The following is a 19385-nucleotide window of genomic DNA, read 5'->3' as shown; positions in this document are numbered from 1 at the left end:
AAGCTTAAGTTAAGTATTTCGTGTATTGTCAATTTGATAGGGAAAAACAAAAACTAACTATATCGTGCATTTCTTTATCTCAAACGAACGCACATCAACTTTTAGTAGCCATAAATAACAGCAAAGAGCAAACTACAGTATAGATAAAAGATATATGATAATAACGAATAACAGAACAGATACGTATTATATATGTGTGCATGAATGTATTTACTACTAAATGTGTCATTGATCCCCCCCACCACCGTCTACGCCCCCGTCCCCGCCCCGGCTCCGGCTACGGCTCGTCGGCGCCGCCCAATTCCCAGTTTGATGAAACATTGAAACGAATACGAAAACGAATCTCTAACTATGATATTTTTTATGCTATTGGTTTAAGGTGGTATTATCGCTTACGATTATTTCTTGTATAGAGAGTATTATGTTATATATATATTTTTATTTTTGTATATTTTCTCTCTTTCGATCTGTTCTATCTCGGTTGATGGTTGGCATTTGCTCAATTTAGTTTAATTTAACGACAAGCTCTCGCACTTTTTGCACCTAAGTACCTATATTAATTTAAGCATACAACAAAACAAACGAAACTAATGTATTTATGTACTACGTACTACCCAGCGCGCTCTCTACTAATACACTCGTTATGTTTAAACACAACAAACAAACAAACAAAAATGAACAAATATCGAACAAAACATTATCTCAGTGATTCTATACTTTCACCCCCTAGATACACTTATCAAAAAAAAACTCGAGTGACCAAAAGGTTGTAACAAATTTTTCTCACAGCTTTAAATTATAGCTCTCTCTTCTTATTTTTATATATTTTTTGTTGCTATAAATATCTACAGTAGTCGCAGAGTTGAGCCCTAAATTAACAAATATTCCAATTTCTAGACGTCTCATTTTAACAGAAAAAAAGTTATATTTTAACTAGTTAAATTATAAATGCAATTTTGTTTCTCGGTTTAGTTAAAATTACAAGGGAAAAACATATAATAATCCTCCACATAAAAACATAATTTTTCAACGTTCTCTCTCTCTCGACTGCTGAACTTTGTTTTTAAACTTTTGCGTTTAACAAGATTAGCAAAAATTTTTAGAACTGAAATTTGTAATTAAGTATACGGATGATATTTACAAAACGAATTATTTGGTAGCTACGTACGTCCCCCTTTTTGCAATATTATTATATATATATAAATAATTATAATGTGTATTATTTTGTATTTATATATCGATTAGTTTTCGTTTTTCGTGTTTCATAAATAAAGTTATGGTAATTCATATGAGTAATATGTATACAAAAAAAAAAACAAAAAGTGCGGGATTTCATTGTGCAAACGAATAATTTTATTGATTAAATAGTTTTAGGTGATAAATATATAAGTATATGCATATAGTTAGATATATACGCTTATAAACGGATAGCGGCAGCTAATCCTGATTAGTGTTTAGATTGGGTTATCAATTTCTTTAAATATGATGAGAACTGCATTTGAATTTAACTAGAGCTGGTTGTGGTGGGCAGCGAGCCGAGCACATCCTCAATGAAGCTGTCCGGCTGCTCGATCAGATCGAATAGACCTTAAAAATGGGATATATAATATTATTAAAATGGAAATACATGTATCTGTGACAGTCGCAACTTACCCGCCACATCGCAGAACTCGCCAAACGAGGTGCAGGGCAAAAACTCCTTGGTAAAGGTTTGCAGTATACGATCCGTATAGTCGAGCATGGCCTCATCATTTTTGCGTATATACTCGAATAGCGATGCGGGCCAATCCTCCTCCTTGACGGTGCTGACCGTTCTGAAGAGCGTGTTGTACATCAAATCGACAAGCGCCCACATCATAAGGAACGGCTTATATACGCTATACTCTTTGACCTGTCGATCCGCCGGCGACAGCAGCGCCTTGCACAGCACCGATGGCGACACATGACGCGCCTGAGCCACTGCCAGCAAATGTTTCAAATGCGCCAGCTTATGCTTGTTCCACAACTCGCGACTGTGCAGGGAGAGGGATATGGTTAGCATGTAAAGTGGTCCGTCCACCTCATAGCCGCACTCCAGCCACTTGTCGGATGGCGCTGACGTCAAATAGTTGAGCAGCGTTTTGCTGTCCCGTGCAGCAGATCGAGAGGAAAGCAGCAAATAGACCGCATAGAAGAGCAGGTAGGGCACAAAGTGCATATTGGATTGGGGGCCACCGCCGCCGGCATCATCATGGAAGCTACGCTCCCAGGCGAAACGCATCAGCAACAGCTTCAGATCGTGCACGCTGCTGGCATAGGAGATGTCGCAACGTTGGGTGCTCTCCTGCATGTAACTGCTGTGACGGGTCATGCAGCCGGAAAAGGCCGCCTCACCTACAGCCGGACCCCAAAGAGGCAGCAGTCCGTTGCAGCGTGTGTTCGCATTCTGCAGACTGGCGCGTTCCCATTCGTCGCGACCGCGGGTCAACCGTATGGCCGAGGTGTGACAATCCACATGCACCACATTAAAGTGGGTGACGGTCGTGTAGCCGATGGTTTTGCGTGACTTCAGCTCAAACTCCTCGACATTGCAGCGCTTGGTGAACGTGTAGATGCCAAGCACCTTTTCCGGCTGGCAGGCGTAGCCCTCGCGGCAGATGAAACAGGTCAGGCCCGTCTCGTCGCGCAGCTTCTCGATCTTCTGCAGTATGGAGCCCTTGGCCGTCACCTGGCCCTTCTCGTTGGTGCGCATGCCCAGGGCATCCAGTTGCTTTTCGCGTGTGGCCATTGCGAGGCGTTTCTTTTCGGCACGCGTAAAATCGCGCACCTGTTGGACACGCGAGGCCGTCGCCGCATCTGTGCTGAGCGCCTCGAGCAGATTCTCGGCCAGACTGCCGACATGCTCGTCACTGGACACCTGCTCCAGGCGATGTATAATCGGTATTATGTCCTTGCTAATGGCCAGCTGTGTGGCCTCATGGTGATTGGCCAGGCCGGTGAGAAAGCGCAGAATGTACTTCAAGCTCGGACGCGAAATGAACTCCTTCAGCTCATCGGAGTCGGTGCGCAGCAAAGTGGGCTTCACGCACGGCGCGTGCTCCGTGATATAGGCCAAAGCGCGCTCCACAATGCCCAGGCCCACGATATAATCCTTCAGAGTGCCGCCAATGCAGTTGTGCTCGATCTGATTGGTCAGCACGCAGAAAAGTTCCAGCTTAAACTCCTCCTCGGTGGTGCGTTCGTTGTCAAAGCGATTGAAGTCCAAAGTATGCTGTAAATTGTATAGGATTAATAATAAATGGAAACAGTCAAAGCCAGCTGAAGAGACTCACCTTGAAATGTTCGCAGAGCAGCGCCATTTTGACCTCGTTGCCGTAGACGAGCGCCGCGAGGACGCGTATAAGATGACGCAGCACGGAAGGATTATTGCGGACATTCGGGCAATCGGTGCAGGAGATCAATGCGCTGACATATTCCGGTCCGCCAAAGGTCAGCGAGAATTGCAGGAAGGAGTCGAGCGTATCGCTGGCAGCCTTCGACAATATGGTCTCCATAATCTCGAGCAGCTGTTCGGTGACGGCCGATTGTATGGAATCATTTTCCGATTGCAAGCACATTTGCAGCACCTTCAGCAACGTGTTGATGGCGCCCACCTCCGGCTGGCAGAGCACCTCCTGGCAGCGACGCACCTTCACACAGATAAGGAACAGCTTGAGCAGCACCTGGATAAGTTCACGCTGGCGCGAAATACGCTGCAGGCTACCAATGCGGTCCAGCATGACGCGCAGTCCATTGCAATCGGCCAGCACGTTGGCCATGCGATACAGCTGCTCGGTGTCGACCTGCTCCTGGCTCTTGTTGTTCAATGTCTCCACGAACTCCTCGGTGGCATCGCCTAGCAGACCGCGCATGCGATAGACAATGCGCATGGCATCACGATCACCGCCCTCGGCTAGCCATACCTTCTTGTATACATCCTTGACGGGCAGATCCAAGCTAATGATCTTATTGTTCACCAGCAGCTCCATGCCATTGTCATCCTCCAGCAGGGCAATCAGCTCGCAGTCGGTGCAGATTTTGTTCTTCACGTCGCGCATCAGCGGACCGAGACCCACCTCGCTGGAGGGATACGGATTGCCGAGCATGCGCCCTTGCAGGAAGTCCTCCTGCTGCGGATCCTTCTCCAGCGTCATATAGAACTCGCTCTCATCGTGCTCCTCGGGATGTATTATCGAGTACAGACGCTCGAATATAAACACCGGCGTCTTGATGTCATTCATGCGTGTCTTCTCCACCGTATCGATGAGTATCTCCATAAAGGCGCGCGTCTCTTCCTCGGTGCCGCTGGTCATCTCCTCCAGCATCTCCAGCAGCTTCTCCTGGGCATCATCGATCAGACGCGTCCGCTGCACGACCAAACTGCGCAATGCCAAATAGCTCTCCAGCACAGGACCCAAAAGACGCGTCTTGTACGTGCGCCTGATGTTGGGACACTCGAGGAACAGCCAAAGCAGCTCCACATACTGGCGCAACGCATAGCCCAGCGACAGATCCGAGGACAACGAATGCTCCTCCATGCGATGTATTTTGCCAATTTCCACCGCCAGCAGCTGGGAGATCTCGCTGAGCACGCCGCGCAACACCAGATATTGCAGCCAGGGAGTCTCGGTGGCCACGCTGCGATACAGAGTCAAGTACTCGGCGCTCGCCTCGCCCGCCTCGCCCACATGTCTGAGGAAGCCGGTGAGCATGTTAAGCGCCTGCTGCTTCCGTTCGCTGGTGCGGCACAGGCCGCTGAGCAGTGAGCAGGCCAGCTGACGGCCGAAGCGCGAGTTTGCATTGAAGAGCAGCGGCTGTATCCACTTGGCATTGAACACGAGCGGCTTGATGACCTTCTCCTTGTCCAGCACCTGCTGGCGCCAGCGATGTGCATACTTTTCGGCCAAAAAGGTGGCACGCACCTCGGCACGTCGCCCGCCCTTGAGCGGCGCATCACCCACCTGCGACTGTTGCTTGTTGCTGCTGTTGTTGTTGCTGATCCGCTGCTGCTGCTGCTGCTGCTTGCCGCCCTCCTGGCGCTGATATTTGTTGGTAGGCATGCGACTGCTCCAGGCGCTGTACTCATGATTGCGATCGGAGCTGAGCCAGGCGCGATAATCGATGGTGTTGCCCTCCAGCAGTTTGATGCTGCACAGCTCTGTGGGACCCAAAGGCTGCTGTGCCTGTTGCTGCTGCTGCTGCTGTTGTTGCTGCTGTTGTTGTTGTTGTTGTTGCTGCTGCTGCTGTTGCTGCGATTGGTTGTTGTTGTTCTTGTTGCCGCTGATCGGCAACGCGGGACAAATCAGGTTCTGCATGATGCGCAGGCATGGATGCAGCACCGAAGTAACAGGACCACGAGGCAAACTATTTGTGTAATAAGACAACAGTTATAAAAATTATCTAGATTAATTTATGGAATTTCCAACGACTCACCGACAGTTGCTGATGAACAGCTCAAAGATCACCTTCAGCTTGTACTCCCAGCAGACGTCATCCTGGCCGAGCAGCACCTCCAGCAGCGTCATCTCCTGATGCACAGCCGCCTCCAGGCTGATCAAAGGTATGGCGCCCATCAGAGCATTCTTGACACGCGTTGTGACCAGCTGCAGCAAATGCATACAAGCTTCGGCATTATCCTTGGTCAGCACGACCAACAGATTGCGCACCTCCTCCTGGATTTGAGGCGTGCCACGACGCAAATTGTGCTCGGCCAGCTCGCTAACCAGGCCCTGACTATAGAGACCGACGCGACAGTCATAGTTGTAGGCCATGGCGCGCAGCAGCGTGAGGCACTGCTCGGTGGATGCCAGGGCGCAGCCGTAGCAGCGATTTGTGGTATGATTCGATTCGACGCCCGAGGGCAGACTAGCTGCCGGCTGATCCTGCTGCTGGCGATCATAAGCAACCAGTTCGCTAAAAGAAAGATGGAATTAATATGACGCCAGTCCTTGAGAGTGGAAAGAATGGGAGCTCACCTGCGGCATGCCTTGACCTTTTGCACAATCTTGCTTAGTTCCTCGAAGCTGGTGCGCGACTCCACGCAGTATTTCTGGGCGAGCAGCTGTATGATCTTGTTCACTTGCGAGGTGCTATGCACGCTGCCCATATTGTCCTCGACAAGGCGATCGCTGCTGCGATGTTCGGCCACCTTTTGGATGAGCAGCTCGAGCATCTGCTTGTTGGTCAACAGCTGGCGATAGATGCGATCGGCACGTTCCAGCGAGCTATGGATCAGCTGCACAGTCTTGGCGCGATCCTCGGCGGATTCTATGGGATCCACGGCGCAACAGACGCGCGCATACATGCTGAAATCAAATTTAGCGTACTTGCAGAAGCCGCACGAATGACACAGGAACGGATCCTTCTCGTCGTAGTTGATAGCGCGGCACTTGTGGCACTGGAACACATTCTCACCGCAGTTGCCACAAACGCCCGGATATGCCGGCACCGCTGCACTGCAGCGTGGACACTGCAAGTTCTCACTGGAACCGCTGACCGTCTCGTAAAAGTCGGCGAACTCGATCATCAGATTGCAGGCGGTGATCGGCAGCGGGAAATCAATCTTCAGCTCCGTCTGGCCCGACTGCAGGGAGACGGTGCGTGCCTTGTGCCAGAGCGCCGGACGATTCTTGAGCTCGACCACGGCCTGCACACTGCGATTGTTGTAGTATACGTTGATGGTACGCACCATCTTGGAGCGCTTGAGATCGGCAATGCGCACGATTAGCTTCGAAATGGTATGGCACTGCACGAGCTTATAGATCATGGTGGTGGTCGTGTATTTGGAGTCCGACTTGACCGAGGGCAGCTTTATATTCGCCATGGGCACCTCCGGATTGTTGCACACCAAACATGGCTCCGATTCCAGGTAGTAGCCGTTTACCTGTCAGGCGAATTGTTAAGATTTGTTGCACATTTGTTTGGAATTGAATTCTACAATTATTTACCTGCAGTATGGACTCCAGTGTGGTATAGATGGGTGCATTGGGATGCTTGCAGAGCAGTTCGTTCTGCTGGCGCAGCACCTCGACCGCGCGCGACACAAACTCCGGCAAACGGTCCGTAATGCTGCGCGTGCTGAGCGTCAGATAGCCAAGCAAGTCGACAAACTGTGCCGTGCGACGACCATAGCTGGGCACCAGGGGCCACAGATTCCAGAAGATGCTGAGCAGTTTCTCGCGCTGACGCTCGTTCGCGTGCTCGAAGAGACCCGTCATGAAGGAGTGCGCCTGCCAGCGCAGCTGACTGACATTGTTCTCCAGCAGAAAGATGCGCACAAAGCGTATGATGAGCGCATCGCTGGCATAGCGAAAGATCTGGTGGACAAAAGTGCTGCACTGGGCCGGATCAAATTTAGAATAGTACGCGGTATCCGTATCCTCGCTCTTCTCGCGCTCGCTGCGCAGCTTGCTGCTGGTCGAAGCCTGCTGCGATTGCTGCTGCTGCTGCTGCTGTTGCTTGATGCCACTCATGGGCTGGGGTATATTGCAGACAGCTGCCTGCAGTAGTTGGATAATGATGGGCGAGACGCCATCGTCCAGTTGATAGCATGCAATCTCCATTAGCATGGCCAGGGCATCCTCGTGGACCACGCAAAACTTTTGCCAATTCCCTGTGCGCATTTGGCTAATCTCCTGGCAGGTGCGCAAATGCTCCGTCAGCTCCACCAGCGCATCGTAGCTGAGCAGCGGCGGATTGGCATTATAAGGAGCGCCGTTCTGCAGGAACAATAATATACTATTAAATTTAGCTCATCATGCAAAGAACTGACACTCACCTTGGTGCTGACAATGCTGCAGACGCGTTTGACCACACGGAAGTGTGCATCCAGCGAGTGCCCGTCACGATACATGCGGAACTTCTCCTTGCTGCCGCAGATGTACATGAGCAGCTTGCGCACCTGGCGACGCAGCAGCGCATTCAGATTGAGCATCATGTACTCGCACAGCGTGAAGGTCATCGCCTCGCAGAAGCCGCTGTCATAGTTGTCCGGATGGGCGCTGCTCAGGCGCAGAATCTGATACGGCAGACGCACAATAATCTCTGTGAGCAGCGCATCATACGACTCGAATATGTCCGGATAGTTTTTCAAATAATTGTGCGGTATTAGTATCGATATGTCCGGCTTGGGTCCGTGCTTGATGGGCTTCAATAGCTGTCCCGCTGTGCCTGCACCCGTTCCGGACGCATTGCCGCTAACGGGTAGCGCGACTCCCGTGCCACCGGCAGCATACGGATCACCGAGCACCTGCTTCCAGTGCACCAGCAGCGTATTGAGCGCCTCGAGAGCATAGACAAAGGCGCCGCTCTTGCTCAGCACATTCGCCGTGGTGCTGGCCACAAACGAGCTGTTGTCCTTGAACTGATGCGGCGGCGATGTGGTGCCCGTCTGTTTGGATTTGGTTTTGCCCATCATGACGCCGAACAGCGAGAGCAGCGCCAGACGCACCTCATTACCGGGACACTTGGTCTCCATCTGAAAGTATTATAAAGATTATAAGATTTGCTTTCCATTATAAGGATTTACACTCCTTACCTTGGTGGCCGCGCCACGTTTGCCAATCTCCACATACTCGACCAGTGCGGCGAGCAGCTCCTGCAGCACCTGCTGATCCCGCTCATTGTTGCCATTCAGATCCGTGGTCAGCATCAAGATGACCTGAATGAGCGGAATAGCCTGCAGGCCATTGCACAGATCGAACGTGCCCAGATGCTCGATGATGCTCTCCAGCACAGCGATTCTGTTGGGTTTGATTCAATTACAAAATTTATCATAAATTATAAGTTCAGTTTCTAGCATCTACCTCAGATCGTGCAGCTTGTTCAGCTTCTCGTCCTCGTTAATCTCGTTGTCCTCGCTGCTGCTCATGGCGCTGAGTGCTGCGACGCAGCCGCTGCTTGTGCCCGGCTGTTCCTGTTCCTGGTCCTTGCTCTGGCGCGGCGGCGAGGCATTCGCATGGTCACCAAAATTGCTACTGCGCGCCGATGTGCCGCCAATGCTCTCGACACCACTACCGCCGCTTTCGGAGCCGCCGCTGCCCGCCGGTTCGGCGGGCGAGGTGCGCAGGGTGGAGCCATCTGTTGCCACATTGGAGCCCTCATCATCATCGGAGCCGCCTGCATCACCGCTGGCCACAGCATTTGCCGTGGCTGCCGCCGCCAGGCGTATGCCCTGCAAATTCGCCAAGCCCTGCTGCAGGGATTGCAGCGCATTCGCATCGCCGCCATGCTGCTGCAGACTTAACGCAATGGCAATGTCCATGATGGCCTCATCGTCGGCGTCTTCGGGCAAGCCGAGCAGTCGTGGGAAGCCGCCGCCCATGAAGGCCTCCAGATTGAGCATCTGCTGCTGCTGCTGCTGTTGTTGCTGCTGCTGCTGATTAACGCCCGCCGGATCCGCATCGAGCAGAGCATTGGCATCGGCAGCAGCGCCAGCGGAGGCATCCACAGCCGCTGCAGCGGCCTCCTCAATTATATCGCTGGCCGCCTGCGAGGCGGCGCCCTGCAAAGCACTTAAATTGCTGCTGCTGATGGCAGACGCCGAAGGCGTGGGCGTCGAGCACGCGGGCGGCGTGGTCGCAATGGCCACCTTGCGTCGCTTCATGCGCGGACTGAGCAGCAGGATGAGCGCCTCCTTAGCGCTATGACTAATCACGCTCGCGTCATGCTTGAGCAGCTCAATGAAGTATTTGGTCATGCGACCCACCTGGCTGGCATCGGCCAGCGCAAATCCGTACATTATCTCCACCAGGCAATGGACAATGGTCTCCGTCTGGCAGAGGCCGCGTCGCACAATATTCGTGGGCTCATCCAGCGCCGGCGTCACCTTGTGCAGCTCCAGCACCATGGCCATTAGGGCGGGCACAATATCGTAGTTGCATTCGGCGCAAATCTTGGCCAGCGATTGCGGACGGGCATTGGCAATGCCGCGCACGAGCAGTATCAGGCGATAGAAGGCCTCCGGATCGATCTCCTGCAGCGTATCCAGCTGCGTCAGTTTCGGCTGCGTTGCCTGCAGCTCGCCGTGCACAAACTGCAGCAGGACGCTATCCTTGTAGGCATGATAGGCACCACGGCTGCCGTACAATGTGGCCAGCACATAACGTGCCTGGGTCTGCACGGGATTCGGTGTGGGCAGCAGCAGCAAAGCGCTCGCCGTCTTGATCGCTTTCTGGCGCATGGCCAGGGCCACAGCGCCGCCATTGCCCAATAAATTGAGGGCACAGTCGAGCACCTCCAGCAGATGGGTGCACATGCGATCCAGTTGGGTGATGCTGTTGAAGCCTTCGCCGAAATTGGCCGCGCTGGCGGGCGAGGTAACGGCTGCGGCCGTGCTGGCACTGCCCGCTGTTGCGGGCAAATCCTCGCTGTCGTCCGGCCAGCCGACCAGCTCCTTGGACTTGCCGTACACTTCTATGCAATCGAGCAGGGTGACATGTTCCGGATCCTGTGACTTGGCAAAGCACACCTTGAGCAGCTTATCCGACTGCAGCATCTCCTCACGCGTCAACGGTATATCGAACCAGCGTGCCCGGCGCACGGGCGTGGCCACTGTGCGTCCCAATATGGTCACGGATTGAGGTGCGCGCTGGGCGTCCTGTGTGCCTAGGAGAACGCGTATGCCTACCATCACGACATTCGGATCGTTGTTGAGCACCTCCAGCGTAAAGCCATTGGCCCGGGTGCTGGCCACAAACATGCCCGTGGAGAAGAGACGTGTCTTCAGCTTTTGCTTGTTGTATATCTGGAGCAGATCGTTGCCACCAAACTCCACATCGGCCAGCATATTGCAGTGCTCGAAGAAATCAATGGGAAAAACGGGCACGCCGCCCGATGTCAACTGTTTCTGCTGACCAGCTCCAGCTCCAGTAGTAGCACCCGGAGCATTGCCAGTAGCACCGCCGCCTGATTTGCGTGGCAGCTTGTTGGGCTTGCTCGATTTGGGACTTGTGGCGGACACGGAGCTGCCGCTTTTGGCCAGCAGCGTGGCGGAATACAGCTGATTGCCCAGCGGCTGGACGCGCGGCGACAGCCAGAAGCTGGTGTGCTCCGGCTGGGCAGAGAAGATGCGCAAACTGCCATCCTCGCAGAGCAGCAGCAACGTGGTCTTCTCGGTGCCGGCCACGGAATGACGTATGCCGACCACGTCCATGATGCGCGACTTGGCCGACTGCGCCTTGATCTCCTGCATGTAGATGAGCTCCGGCGTGAGCATTAATATAATTGGATTATTCGAAGTTTGCATGTTGGCATATATGAGCCCGGGATGGCCGGCGACTTCGGTCCACTGCACCAGCGGCTGGAGCGGACCCTTTGATGAGGACTTGCTAACTGCCGAATTGGTGTCCAGATGATAGATACCCTTGACGCCCTGATTGACGTTCGTCAGCGGCGAGACAAAGCTGCGACCAGAAGCATAGCTATAGAAGAGTAACTGCAGCGCATGCGAGTAGTAAATGGAGACACCGCCGCCGCCCACCTGACCATTGACATCCTTGATATGATGATGGCTCAGCTCCAGTGTATTCGTTACATAAAAGTCACCGTGCACGGCCAGACTCTGTTCATCGAGGGTCTGGTAATAGATGTAACCGCTGCTGGCAAAGGTCAGCATATAATAGGCGCCCTCCTGGTACATGAAGGTGCAATCGCGTATTTTGCCCACGGCGACCAGGTAATAGTATTTCGGACTGTATGCATCCAGTGCCAAATCGTAGATCTTCACATAATCCGAGGTGACCAGCGCGAGTAGCGTCTGCGAGCCGGGCAGCCAGACAGCCTTCTTGATGTAGTTGCCGTTATCCAGCTGCGGTGTGACCACGATGTGTTCATTGGTGCTGCCGCTGCTGGAGAAGGTCAGCACATGGCATTCCTTTAGGCCGCACACGGCCAGGCAGTCCTCGTTGCAGGGATTGGCGGCCAGCGAGAGCACGGTGCACGCTATGGGCGCCGAGCTGAGCTGTGTTAGCGTCAGCTTGCGCTTGGAGGCGTCCGCCTGCTTGAGCAGCGCCGACAACTGCAATATGGTCACCTTACCCTTCTCATGGGACACGGCCAGCTGCTGGCGTCGGCCATGTGGCGAGGACAGGCAACAGAAGGCGACACGTCGCACAACGCCCGATGATATTAGATGTTTGATCGTCTGGCCCTGATCGCCCGAGTAGTTCATGCGCACATTCTCGAAGGCGCCCTCCTGGGAGCCCAGTGTGGCAAACATAAGCTGATCCGTCACCTAAAACGAACGGAACACAATAATTGTAAGCCCAATGCTGCTTTCAGTTGACCAAACCAACGCACCTGGAAACTCTGATCCAGCTGATGCAGTCGCTCTAGTGCGGCCGTTGCGCGCTTGTGACAGCCCACAATTGAGTATAAAGTACAATTCTCGCGTATCGAAGGCAGCAGCACATCGAAATACTCCAGAATGCAGCGCACGACCAGCAGCCATTGGTCCGGATGCTGCAGTGCCTCACGATGCGGCTCCAGCAATTTGCCCAGCAGTGCAATGCGCTCGTTGCTCAGCGAATCCTTACGTGCTTGTGTGGGCGGCGATTGCCGCTTCTTGCCGGCGGCCAGCAGGCTCATGTGAGCCGAGACATAGCCGTCGCGTGAATCACAGCCGCTGGTGGGCAGACGGCGGCTAAGCGCCTGGCAGGAGCCGTCCTCCTTGGCGCCGCAATCGCAAAAGAAATTGCCATATTTGGCATAGCTGACATCGTGACCCTTGTGACAGACGCGGGCGCAAACGGAGCAGACGCCGACAGTGTTGATCATGTTGCAGGTGTGGCAATGATACCAATGTTGGTTCATGAACTCCTTTTGTGTTTGCGAGAAGGTGCACAGCTTGTTGTTCAGCGTATCCTCGTCGGAGTCATCCAGCAGCGAATCCTGCTCCTGCTGATCATCCGCCAGCTCATCATACAGCTCATCAATGTCCGACTGCAGCTCATCATCCCAGGGCGGCATATGCTGCCGGCTGCCCCGAAAGCCGATGCCCTGCAACAGCTCGCTGAGGTAGCGCAGCAGAGCGCTCACGTTCTCGGCATGACGCAGCTGCTTGTCCGGCAGCTGCAGCTTGGCCAGCTCCAACCACAACAGCGTCGTATTGAACAAGGCCACATGGCCGCGTGCGGGCGCCGCATCCGCCAGCGTGATCATAATCTGCAGCACATCCGCAAAATCGCAACCATCCTGCGGCGGCGTTATCAACGTTTGTCCCAGCTGCAGCAGCGCCTGGAAGAGCGGCGGCGCCAGCTGGGCAGCTGCCGGCTGGTCGCGCACCAGCGACTTGACAAAGCTCAGCAGGAGCGCACCGTTGCGCGGCTGGGTGCTGGCGCTTTGCTGATCGCAGGCCTGCGAGGAGTCCTCGGACTGATTATTGGGCTGGTTTGTGCCCTGCCAGAGACTCAGTATCTGGGATGTATTGGGCGCCGCATTGCCCGTGCCCGCGCAGTCATAGTCAATGTCCATGGCATCCAGTTGATCCGATATGCTGGGCATGGCCGAAACGGTGGCCATATTAGTTGGCGTCTGAGCATTGCTGCTCGAGCTGCTCGAGGGCTGCATAATGCTAGTCAAGAGTTTGCAGGAAGCCTCGCAGCTGCTGTTGTTGGCCGCAGCGCCCACCACATTGGGTCCATAGATAATGTGCGCCAGCCAGAGCTTGAGGCGCGCCACATCGACGCTGGCCAGCCCGGCAAAGCAGTCGACCAGTTCCTCGTGCTGGAAATGTGCATCCGGCTGTGCCGCCTGCTCAAACAGACGTTCCACAAACTGCAGCATCTTGCGAGCATAGCTCAGCGGCAGCGTTGTGCCCGTAAAGGAGAGCAAAAGTGTGGTTAGGCTGCCGGCGCGCTGCTCCTTGAAGAAATGCCGCATGGCCTGGACAGCGGTGGGCACATCCAGCATTTTAATCATGGTCTTGAGCACGGCAAACAACATCGATTCATTGAAGAGTGCACGCTGCTCCTGTTGCTCAGCAACAGCTCCTGTTGCCGGCGGCTGCTTCAGCTCGGCGGCAAATTCAATCAACATGTCATAACAGTGTCCGATCATGTGCTCGAAGAGCAGCTGCTTGTGCGCCTCGTTGGTCAGGCCGTGCAGGATCTCGCGCAGGCACTGTTCGCTCTGGCTCTGCAGATAATCGGTGCGCATGTCCATCATCGAGGCAATGAGCAGCGGCTTCAGCTGCGTCTCCACATCGCCAATGGCCGTGCAGAAGGGCAGCAACAGCTCCAGCAAATGCAAAATGGACTTCAAGCAATGCTTCAGCGTGTGCAGCGTGGAGTACATGGTGGACTTGGTTAACTCTGTGATGTGCGCATCGATTACATTCAGCGTGTAGGGCTCCACGGGATGCTGTTTGCCATTGAAGGCTTCATCGTTGACCAACAGACATTTGGGCCACTCGTTGGCTATCAGCTGCTTGTCCTCGTTGGGCAACAGCTTGAGGAAGGCCGCGTGCAGTTCCAGCATAATCGCCGGCTTGTCGCTGACCACGGGCACTATCAGATTGAGCGTCTGCTCCGGCGTGTTGCTGGACAGCTGCTTCAGCATCTGGGCGCGCACAATATTCGAGATGAGACTGTAGGAGTCCATCAGCTTGAGCAGCAGCTCATTGCTGAGCTGCGTGCGCTCGAGCAGCTCTCCCGGCGTGAGTATGCTGTCCTCCGTGAGCTTCGATTGCTGCTCATCGATGGACTCGCTGGAGGAGTAGAGCTCGGGGTCGGTGGCAGCGCTGGAATTCTCACGCTCGCGACTCTCGGATGTAATGCTGTCACTGTCGCTCTCCTTGCGCAGCACCTTAAAGCCCTCTTTATCGGCCCAGGCCACGGCCTGCATGTGGGCAACCAGCGCATCCAAGAGAATCAGATCGGAGAGACGAGGATTTGATGAAGCTAACGTAAGAAATATGAATATTAATAATGGGAATTCGCATTATTTTCCAGCTTTGTGTACCTTTGTTCAACTGCTTATTGAACGCCTCCACGCCCAGTATAGTCTGCTTGAGGCTGTAGCGTATGTCGGCGGTGCGATCGCCCACCTGTGCCCACAAGGACTCGGCATACTGTGTGTACATGCCCTGCTTGATGAGACTGTTGACCACCAGGTAATGTGAATAGACCAAGGGGCAGCGTATGCTCCAAAGCAGCGAATGCAGATTGGGCGCACGTTCGATCTTAAGTGATTCCACATGCGATGTGGACGGCGGCAGGCCGAGCAACAGTTTCCAGGCAATGCTAAAGCAATACTGCATGGCGCACAGATTGTGCAGGTTGTCCTTGTCCTTCGTGTAGGCGGACATATCCGTAATGGCCAGTATATCGATGAGTGCATCCACCAACAATGGATATTTCAGCTTGTCGGGCGTGCACAATATAAAATTCCAGGCTAAGCCATCCAGCTTGAACTCCTGAGCCCAGTGTGGCTTGGTGGGATCGGCCGTGACCAGCGAGTAAAACGTAGGACGAATACCTGTAAAGAAAAGCAACCATCAGTGGGAAGATCTCATAATTAGAAAAGCATTTCTTACTTGAGCTCAGGTCGCCTACAGTGGAGTTTCGGAACTTTTCCTCGATGTCGTGTCGGCAATAGGAGGTCAACTTGGTGCGACTATTGAGTAGATCTGTAATCTTTTGGGTGTCCGGCATGCTGCTCACGCTGAACAGATTCCAGCGCACCTGATCGAGCAGTTCGGGCGGCGCATTATACAGATGCTTCATTAGATACTCCAGGAAGAGCAGCAGACGTGAGAGCAGCATCATTTGGCTATTCCGGACGATGCGCTCGCCGCTAATGCCGCGACAGACATCGGCACAGCGTATTACCCCGCCGGCGGTCAACAGCAATATGGACTTCTTCTGCATCAGATTGAGCGAGTGGAACAGGAAGAGCAACAGCTGCGCATGTTCAATATTTAGATCCTCGAATTCCGTATCGCTGGCATTGGCAGCCGAACAAACGCCTTCGACCAGCGTGTTGATCAGACGATGCCAGACGGACAAGCAGGCCGCCTCCTTCTCGTGCGTTGGCTTCAGCAACAGAATCTGCACCAGCACCGATAACGTGCTCGGATAGACCTGCAGTGGCCAGCTGTTGGTATCTGTGGACCAGGGTGAGATCGCCAGGTGCTGCAACAGATTTGATTGCAGCTGCTCCGAGAGCAACGACGTTGAGATCAAGTTGTGTATATAACGTCCTGCGGCGCCCGAGAAGCGTATCATGGCCGATTGCCAATTGGAGCAGTTGCCCTCACCAGAACCACCGCCACCGGTGCAGGCACCACCCGCCTCCTGACGCATAACATCACGATCAAAGTCTTTTATAATGTTGGCCATGAGCAGCATTTGCTGATCACTGACGCCCGCTTTCACATAGCGTTGCATGTAGACATGACGATTGGCCAAGAATTGATCCAGGAAACAGAATATATCTGCAGCCAAATCCAGATATTCGTGCGGTTCGTCCAGCTTGGGTACCAGCGCTGATTTTTGTTCGCCGCTGCGCTCCTGGGCACACGCATTGGCATTGTCATCGTGCGTTTCCGGCGACAACGTCTCCTTGAACCAATGTCCCAAATAGCTTTCGCTATCATCCTCCTCTGAATTGTCCGAGCAGGAGAGCGAATCATTGAAATAGGTCGTCGAATCGGAGTAGCTGATCGGTTCGCATTCGGTGCGATCTTTGGTATTGGCGCGTTTCAAGGTGCACGCCTTGCGATAAGCCACAGTTGCCAGGAAAGTGAAAAGCTGATGCAATGTGGCCGTGTTCAGAACGCGCACAATACGCTGCAGTGCCGTGTAATTTTGCAGTATATCAAATTGTGCCGGCTCCACATCCACGCTGGCGCTCTGGGTCGATGCGGTGCCGCAGGCGGATTCAATTTTCAGATCTTCTATTAGCTCGGAGAGCAGCTTAATGCTGTGGTTAGCAATGGCCGCATTTAGCTCGCCGAATCCTTGCTGCACCTTGAACAGATTAACACGCGCTATGGGCGTGCTGGGCGTGGCAGTTGCAGCTTCAGCTGCACTGGTCGCAGCTGTTTTTCCCTGTGCCGCCGTGCTGCTGCTGCTGCTGCCAGATGCGCCCATGGCACCTTGGATGCCACTGATGAGCAGCCAGGAGCCGTAGCACAAATGATTCTGATAGACATGCATGCGTGCCGAGGCCCTAAACATCTCGCCGATGCTTGTATAGATCTCCAGCGCCTTGTTCACTATGGTGCAGGCCTGCTCCTCGAAATCATCGTGATCCTTGCCGCCGCCAGTCGAAGGATTGCTGTTGCCGCCGCTGCCCTGGCTAGTTGAGGCAGCTGCTGGCTGCTGCTTCTGCGAACCGCTGCTGGCCTGGCACATGCTCAGCACACTGGCCGCTATGGAGGTCAGCACGGCATTGTACAGCGCCGCAATGCCGCACATCGACAGCTTCTCGATGCGACTCGGTGTCAGCGGCTGCAGCGCAATCAGCGAATGCGCCTGTCCCAGTATCGACAGATCGGTCAGCATATGTGCCATCGCCGACTTGACGGTGCTGGCTTCCACTTGAGTCAAAGGCAAATACAGCGGCTTGCCGCCGACAATTGTCTCCTGGTACTTGGAGCGATAGCGATTGAGTATGGGCAAGCCCACGCCCACGTCGAGCAACGTGTCCACGCCGTTCTGTTCCTGAAAGTACTCGACATTGGCTGCCAGCAGTTGTTCCTGCGATAGAGAAGTTTGTGTGTTGTGAATGAAAAGTGAAGAAAAAAGTGCTATTTGGCGAGCCAAAGATCAGGAGTAGCTTCATTAGCTCAACTCCTTCTCCTGCTCAAAAATGTGTGTACTCAATGGATTCAGAGAATCCCTCTGCAAGATAAATATTATGAATTGCTTACGGTGCAATCGCTGATCTCTTCACTCAATGGCACCCAAGTCATTTTGCCCGGCTCCAGAGGCGCCAGCAACTGTTGCAATATAACCGTTGAGAGATCTGAACGCGAACGTTTTATCTCCGATTTGGGCGACTCCTTTTCGGTGCCGGTGCCGCTGCTGTTGACGCTGCTGCTGCTGCCGATGCTCTTGCTGTTGGATTCCGGATGCTTGGCGCTCTTCAGGATCGCTGCCACAGCATTATAGTCGAATTGTGTGGAGCCCGAACCCGGTGCGACGCTCTCGCGGCCCTCGCACAGCATTTTCAGTGCGACCAGCAGCCATTTGATCTCATACACCGAAACCTTCGGCAATCTGAAGAGTATGAAACGGATGAGCACCGCGCTGGCATCGTGCAATTGTGATATTTGCGTCTGGCATACTAAGAAAACGAAAAAATGCAAAGAAAATGCATAAGTAGGTATACATTAACCAGAGAGTCGGGAATGCACGACTAGCAGATATCCTGTACTCAGCAGCGAGTTACCGTAAGTAATAGCCATACATATATACAAAAAAAAAAAATAATTGTATATATAATTTATATATATACTTTTTCACATAACCAATAGGACTCAACCCATTTTAAATGGGTGCACCTTAAAACAAAAGCTGGCCGCATGAGTCATGCGTTAAAATTGCATTTCGCTAGCAAAATCCCTTGTGTTAAGTTCTAGAAGAGCAGGGAGGGGGGCAAAAAAAATTTTTACGCAGGGGGGGGGGAGGAGGTGTCGATACTTACTTGATTTGATTTGCATGAGCTTATCGGCCGCCAGAGCCGCAAATGCTGTGTAAAATTGCGTGTAATTGCTTTCATCATCGAAAAATTCATGTTCACTGTAAAAATTCAAATTGGAAATCAGAAATTTTATTGGCAAACTTAAAAAGTTTCGTCACAGCGGGTCGCCATATTTAATTTTGCAAGTCACCTGGCAGGCGAATTTTTCAACTGCGCCATTTCACCATGAAATGTAAATTGAAATTATGAATTTCATATGCACTCACCATTTGGTAATCGCTTTTAGTAAATTTGATATTTCATTTTTGTTTAAAGCGCTTGTACGATTTGATAAAAGTGGTTTTACAACCGAGTTCCAATCCGTACCTCCGCTGTGCGCCGACATTTTTTTAACTCTGACGTCCCTTTTTCTTTTTTTTTTTTTTGCTTCTTGCGTCTTCTTCTTCAAGTTCGATTGCTTTGCGACTGTCAACGGTGCGCTTGCTTTGGTGCTTGATTTAGCGGTACCTTTGTTGTGGCGTATTCTTTGTTTACGTATGTAACGAAAATGGAAGACGTATAATTTTTGGAGAGTTGTATGTGACACACCTTTTGTGCACAGCTGTTAGTGTTGGTAAACTGATTTGCAAATTTCCACAAAAATTAAATATTAAATTTATGTAAGTACATTAGATAAAAATCATAACGCGTACAAATAGTATAAATATTCTATTGCCTACGAA

The 19385-nt window shown here is 52.7% G+C and overlaps 2 protein-coding genes across 2 annotated transcripts in view; both read right to left on the bottom strand.

Annotated features, from left to right (window-relative positions):
• The window catches only part of RpL36A (ribosomal protein L36A), a 116729-nt gene that overhangs the window by 11509 nt on the left and 85835 nt on the right, over positions 1-19385 (bottom strand). The window lies entirely within an intron of this gene.
• On the bottom strand, positions 1331-19305 carry poe (E3 ubiquitin-protein ligase-like protein poe). The gene is made up of 15 exons (XM_032438506.2): positions 18930-19305; positions 18667-18761; positions 17891-18306; positions 15551-17717; positions 14977-15492; positions 12316-14915; positions 8823-12250; positions 8555-8759; positions 7796-8494; positions 6966-7736; positions 5994-6901; positions 5452-5931; positions 3312-5382; positions 1654-3250; positions 1331-1587 (listed from the first exon to the last, which is right to left on the bottom strand). The coding sequence occupies exons 1-15, from the start codon at positions 19046-19048 to the stop codon at positions 1505-1507; spliced, it is 16155 nt and encodes a 5384-aa protein (XP_032294397.1). The 5' UTR covers positions 19049-19305; the 3' UTR covers positions 1331-1504.

Source organism: Drosophila virilis, chromosome 4 (assembly GCF_030788295.1).
Source record: "Drosophila virilis strain 15010-1051.87 chromosome 4, Dvir_AGI_RSII-ME, whole genome shotgun sequence".
NCBI classification, from domain to species: domain Eukaryota; kingdom Metazoa; phylum Arthropoda; class Insecta; order Diptera; family Drosophilidae; genus Drosophila; species Drosophila virilis.
This window is presented reverse-complemented; position numbering and strand designations above follow the sequence as displayed.

Bases quoted from the DNA above. Each gene is read 5' to 3' on its own strand.
- poe (XM_032438506.2), bottom strand. From the start codon at position 19,048: ATGTCGGCGCACAGCGGAGGTACGGATTGGAACTCGGTTGTAAAACCA. The intron at 12,251-12,315 runs GTGCGTTGGTTT...CGTTCGTTTTAG, and splicing joins AGCTGGATCAGAGTTTCCAG to GTGACGGATCAGCTTATGTT. The intron at 3,251-3,311 runs GTGAGTCTCTTC...TACAATTTACAG, and splicing joins TGCTCTGCGAACATTTCAAG to CATACTTTGGACTTCAATCG.